The sequence below is a fragment of the Cynara cardunculus genome (assembly GCF_001531365.2).
Source record: "Cynara cardunculus var. scolymus isolate 2C chromosome LG 15, CcrdV1, whole genome shotgun sequence".
Taxonomy (NCBI): domain Eukaryota; kingdom Viridiplantae; phylum Streptophyta; class Magnoliopsida; order Asterales; family Asteraceae; genus Cynara; species Cynara cardunculus.
Genome location: NC_037542.1, coordinates 18,997,150 through 19,003,191, shown reverse-complemented (window position 1 = coordinate 19,003,191; position 6,042 = coordinate 18,997,150). Strand labels below are relative to the sequence as shown.

Here is a 6,042-nt window from a genome sequence, read left to right as displayed (position 1 = left end):
TCCATGAATTATGCTTTAGAAGGGAATTGATTTGGTGTATCTATATACACCTCATTAGTATTAGACATTCATTTATGATTGATTCAAGGATGAATATCTCTTTTTATACTTCTCAACATAACTTTCTTGAAGATCATATATAATAGATATGTATTGATAAATATATTTATTAACATAATACGTATTTTGATAAATATATTCGTTGACTTTTTTATGGAACAATTTATAAAATGACAGGTTTTGTCTTCTTAAATAAAATATACATTTGTTTTCAATTAAAAAAATTTGGAAATTTGGTTGCAAATTAAAAACTAATTATGATTTATTTAATACCATAATTTTGTTTTTGATCTTTCATTACAAAAAGTGGGCTTGTTCGAAACTTAACCATTATGACTGCGTTTTATACAATACAAGTAATTTAAGTATATAATTTTAAATTAAATTAATGACCCCATTAATAAATAATAAATTTAATTAAAATCTCAAATTAATTACCAAAAATTTACCATCTTCTCTCATTTCCTTTTTTTTTTCCATCTGTTTTGGTGGGACAAAAGATGCCATTCAGCTCCATCTTGTTCCAATTTAAGTGTCGTTTTTGATCCAGTATTACATACCAAACGCACCTTGACCAAACATAAAGTTGCGACATTTTTTATTTTAAAAGATAAACCTAAAACGACATTGTTTAAAATTTGAGAACGGAAACGTTTCAGTTCGGGGTTTGAATTCGACCAAACTGAAGACGGTTCTTTACAAGCAATTCTTCTATGAAATCGGTCTTGAATCAATCTTTGCGCACCACTTCTGATCCATACGATTCATGATATATTCTCATGATCAATAAACAACGCGTTATCCCAAATAATAATAACGATAAGTAAATCATCACAAAAGAAGTAAAAGTAAAAGTAAAAATAAAGAGTTACAGGGGTAAATGACTATCTGTATCATCAAACATGAACTACAAATAATACATATTTAAGAAGTCAAAGTTTTGAATGCATTTCAGAGGGGGGGAAAAAACCTTCCTAACTGACAAAATCAGTACTCATACAAATAAGATGATCATAAAGACAAGAAGCAGATCACTCCTGGCACACATTTCTTTTTTCTTTTCCTTCCAATTTTGGTGGTGTTTTTAACATAATATATCATATATGAAATAGGATCTTAAGGTTGTGATGTGATTTCTTATGAGGGTGGCTTTTGAAGTTAAGCCGTAAGTTGTTGATTAATCGTCGTTATATCTTGAGAAAGAACGAGAATACTAACATGGGTCTGGCCAAAGCGACTCGAAAGCACATCGCGTATTCATCCATGGTCGATGTCATCATGGCTTGTGGACCTTGAAGCCGAAGACTCGAGGAACGTACTCCTGTGATGTCTTTTGTGGCTTTAGGTGTCCGTACGTCATCAAGAACAGGTGAGGAAATGTTGACCCGAAATAGGCTCCATCCAGGTCTACTTGCTGTTAAGATCAACATACATTCAAATCTAATATTGAACTTCAAATTTAGAGTTTTATAACAACTTTGATCAAATACTTGAAATACCCTTTTAAAGATTGAGAAAACTTGTAGATCACATTCGATCTCATCGATATATTGTAATGGTTGTTAATAGACATATCAGTAAATTTGAAAGGAAAAGGAGGGCATACTTACTTTTGGTGGTTCTTGTTGTTTTCAAGATTTGTTTTGTTAACCCAAAACGATATTTACCAAAAGATCGAAAAAGTAAACAACTTTAAACACCCAAAACTCAGATATGGACTCTTTGATGGGACAATTAGCCATAAATTGCAACCAAAAAGGATACTATCTTGAAACCTGGATTGAGGGGTGTAGAGATCTTCACATTTCGGACAGAAAATTTTTACATTGCTTTGTCGAGAAACGTCTGATTGACCAACAGGAAGGCAGGGTTGACCACAGCAGTACACTCGTGGGCACCTGCCAAATTCTGCATTCTTGTACTTCTCGAGCTGTTAAAGGGAACCATTTGCTCAATTGTTAACTTTATACAGATGCGTAGAACTATCAATTTGGGATTAAAAAAAAAACAAATTCTTACCATGGCACCCAATCCTTTGGTCGTTAAGATATATCGTACATGAATAAGACCATAAAGCATCTCTGCTGCTGATTCAATGATTTCGTTTTGTTCTTCTGAAAACATATCACCTGCGTTTGTCAAACCAAGTCAAATTGCATATGAAATAAACGCACAAAGGCTTGTAGTCGTGATCTTAGCATGTCATATTCCAATAACATGCACGAAAACATGATAAGGAAGGATTAAAACAACCAATTTATGAGAAGAATGACACGATGGAAATAAAATGCTTAAGATGGGAAGGAATAGTATGAGAAGAAACTCAAATGTCAAAACCGTAGAACTTGTAGGTATTCACAACATAAGACTTCTTTATATGTACATGCATACAGACATATATATATATATATATATATATCACCTTCATTTACCTTGGATATCAGAATTATAATCTGCTGCAACCAATTTACTTAGCCTAACTTACAGAAATCCAAATTATACCCTTCATCAAGATTTAGTAGCACTTGATCACTTGGATGAAATGGCAAATATTATAAGAGATGGCAACCGGAAAGATAAAATGGGAACGGTGTTCCTACAAAAGAAACATAAAATCTGCTTCTTGTCCACTCCTTGAAAAGTTCAAAGGTGAGAAAACTTTGTGGTGCTTCAAACAGACGCTGGTCAAGGCACCCTTCCCACTCAGCCAAATAAAAAAGCTAAATTCGTTGAAAAGGCTATTTTGGATTCATAAACGAGCACCTTGACGTGCAAGTATTTCCCTCTTCAGACAACTTCAAATACATGAGATGCCCGTATCCTTAATTTAAAAGACATATTTGGTAAAGATTTTTAGATTAAGCTTTACCATGAGAGGATTCAACGTCCAGGATCAAATCAAGAGCATAATCATAATAGGGAACTTGGCTGCTCAAACCACATAGATTAAAATCATCTTGGATGTAATTTTCATCAACTTCACAGAAAAACTCATTTCCACGCAGGCTGCAAAACCATGATATCCAAGATGTGTCCTCCCCATCAGAGCCACTAACATCAGATTCCTCGCTATCTGTTTCAGATTCCTCTACTACATTTTCCTCTCCTATAGTAAGAAAGCGTTTGTTAGAAAAATTTGATCAACATAATGTAAATAAGTTCAGGTGAATGGAACTTGAAAATTCAATGATAAGAATTCAGAACCAAAAGTGATGGTTACCAAAGCATAAAAAGTACCAAGTGAAACATGAGTTATAATATCACAGTTACTCTCTTCTGCCATCTTTTTTACCTTATGTTCCACTTGTGTGGCCATAAAAAGCAGGAGTATATAGTTGTATACATGGAAACAACCCCACCTCAGATCTCAACATCATTAAAAATTGTAAATTGGTAACATGAACCAGACAAGCTACACACAAAAAAAACGAAAAACATGACATGAAAGCATAAGATAATGAACCAGGGAGAGACCCTTCCAAGACAGCAAAGCTAGCTCCTTCCAGCTCAAAGATATGAGGGTGCACCACCTGTAAAATGATGCTGGATATTGCCTGCCTGGTGGATAAATTTCACAGCACCTAGCTTTAGACCTTATGATGCAACTTCACATCACGAATATGGGGTGACACATTACCTACTTGATCTTGAGAAATTCTGAAATCTCCACTTCTGCTTCAAGCAATCTCACAAATAAAAAGTTGGCAGAATCAGCAATTTCCACTACACTTGGTGTTTTTCCTGATTTCAGCCAATCAGGCAAATCAATTTGATATATGCTGATGATCCTTATTATTTGATTTTTGAGGACTGCATCTAAAAAACTGTGAATGAGAATCACCTCACCTCCTTATGTAGGCTATCCTCTAAGCTTTGCATTCTTTCACAAATTTGTGCTTTATGCAAGTGTTTAATGATTGTTTTACTTGTAGTGCCAATATTTGAAGATAGTGCATCTCTTTAAAATTGTTATGAAGGTCATATGTTTATTGCTACTATAACAGCCAGGGAAAACACAGAGAAAAACATTATTGAAAGCACAACACTCTATCCATACATGACCATCTTCTCTTGCACAGTAGAATCAAAACCCACAAAAGTACTTGTGAGTTGTAACCCACTTTATGATGCATGTAAACTAACAGGAGATCAACTGCTTATACAAATGCTTACTGAAAAAAACTAAAGATAATCCGTCAGTCTCCTGCAAGCACATAATGTTCCTTCACTTACCAGCTCTAGCTGTACAGGCCTACCTTCACATCTTCAAACCCATAACGTGAAACACCCTTTTGAGATGACAGCCTACAGCCTCCCATAAAACGTCATTTTTATTATTCCCAGAATGGCACGTTAGAAATTAGAATCGTATCTTTTTTGCAGGTGATTCCGTGATCACCATCACATTCACATCTTCTTCCACATGTTCCTTCCTCCTTCACCTATGGGGTGTGTGGATGTTCATTTACTTTGTTAGCCTGAAAACTTGATACAGTTTGAGCTTTTGCTTCCATTAGGGGTTCTAGATAATGCAGCAGAATCTGTTAAGGCCTTGTCCCCTGATCCCTCAACCTCTCCCTAATTATCTGAAAATTTGATTTCAAGGAAACCAAGAATGCCCTCACTGAGTCATGGCTAATCATTTCCATCACCAAGGGTTTATTAGGTTCTGCAATTCAATTTATCATGAAGAGTCGCTTAATCTATCACTCATGCTGAAAATGAAGAAAGCAAATATGTCCATACCCACATGCTAAAATTAATTTCCCTCATTTTACTTTCCTGTTACAATTTGCATAGCCAAAGCTCAAAGCAATACACTGACCTAATAACCTCCAATTAAGTCACCCAGAACCATAATGGAAAGTTAATAGCAGCCCACAAACAAGGAGAGGTACCACCCAGAATTGACTTATGTCTCCCCCCTCATCTTCTCTATCATATAGTCTCATAAGTTACACATCAAAAAGCATAAAATCGGTATAAAAAGAAAACAAACATGTCTACAATAATAAATAAAAACCAAAATTCACATCAAATTGGTTTCCTTCCAAACTAATAGAGCATAAATCTCAAAAGATGGATAGAGAGAGAGAGAGAGAAGGAAAACCTTTGGAGAGTTTCTTATTGGGGTAAGAAGACCTAGAAAAAGAAGAAAGTTTGGAGTTTCCTGGCGAAGAACGATCTTTATTAGCATCTTTTCCATTCAAATTCGATCCTCCACCTCCTCTGGAACTTGTGACCGTTGAAGATCGCTCCATTTTGGCCTTGGATCCTCCTCCAGTTCTCTCCCTGTACATTCTATTACCCCCTTTGAAACCCTAATTTTTGAGCAAAAGATAGGATTTTGAGAGGAACATATAAGGGGTTCGAGAGTATTTTAAATGATTTTTGTGTTCGTCGTTTTGGGGTTCGAGTGGAACAAATGTGTGTCGTGAGAAAGAGATAGACCGGTGGTGCCGGTGAATATATATTGTATCGGCGGGAACAACAAGTTTGGGATAAATTGTGTGCGATTCGTCGTACCCTTTAATACAGTGTGCCTGCGCTCATTCTCCCTATTGTGACAAAGCTCTCAAACTCAATTAAATCAATGATGAAAGTCATCTATACTATATTATAAAATATTTAATAAAAATTCTTAAAAACCATTTTTTATACGTAAAATACTGTTTATTGATGTATATTACTTAAAACTCAAGAATGCAAGTAGATTGTGAATAAGTACAACTTATTAAAGCTTCATGTTAGAATTCGTGTAACTAATTGCAGATAAACATAATCAAATAGAGGATAAACATCTCATTTTAAATATAAAAAATCTAAAATATAATTAAGATAATCATCAAGTTCTAACAGAATACTTAATTATTATCTTTATAAAATATTATATTATTAAACCAAAAATAAATTACTTTGTTATTGAACCTAAATTAAATTATATCTATATTATATTATAAAGCATTTGACAAAAACTTTTAA

The 6,042-nt window shown here is 34.3% G+C and overlaps 1 protein-coding gene across 1 annotated transcript; it reads right to left on the bottom strand.

Annotated features, from left to right (window-relative positions):
- Positions 1-912: 912 nt before the first annotated feature.
- LOC112527997 (casein kinase II subunit beta-1-like) lies at positions 913-5,643 on the bottom strand. Its single transcript, XM_025138878.1, has 5 exons — positions 5,171-5,643; positions 2,930-3,166; positions 2,080-2,189; positions 1,825-1,990; positions 913-1,467 (listed from the first exon to the last, which is right to left on the bottom strand). Exons 1-5 carry the CDS (start codon positions 5,358-5,360, stop codon positions 1,337-1,339), a joined length of 834 nt encoding a protein of 277 aa, XP_024994646.1. The 5' UTR covers positions 5,361-5,643; the 3' UTR covers positions 913-1,336.
- Between the last annotated feature and the right edge of the window lie 399 nt (positions 5,644-6,042).

Bases quoted from the DNA above. Each gene is read 5' to 3' on its own strand.
- LOC112527997 (XM_025138878.1), bottom strand. From the start codon at position 5,360: ATGTACAGGGAGAGAACTGGAGGAGGATCCAAGGCCAAAATGGAGCGA. The intron at 3,167-5,170 runs GTTTTCCTTCTC...TTCTTACTATAG, and splicing joins CAATAAGAAACTCTCCAAAG to GAGAGGAAAATGTAGTAGAG. The intron at 1,991-2,079 runs GTAAGAATTTGT...TCCCTTTAACAG, and splicing joins CCAAAGGATTGGGTGCCATG to CTCGAGAAGTACAAGAATGC.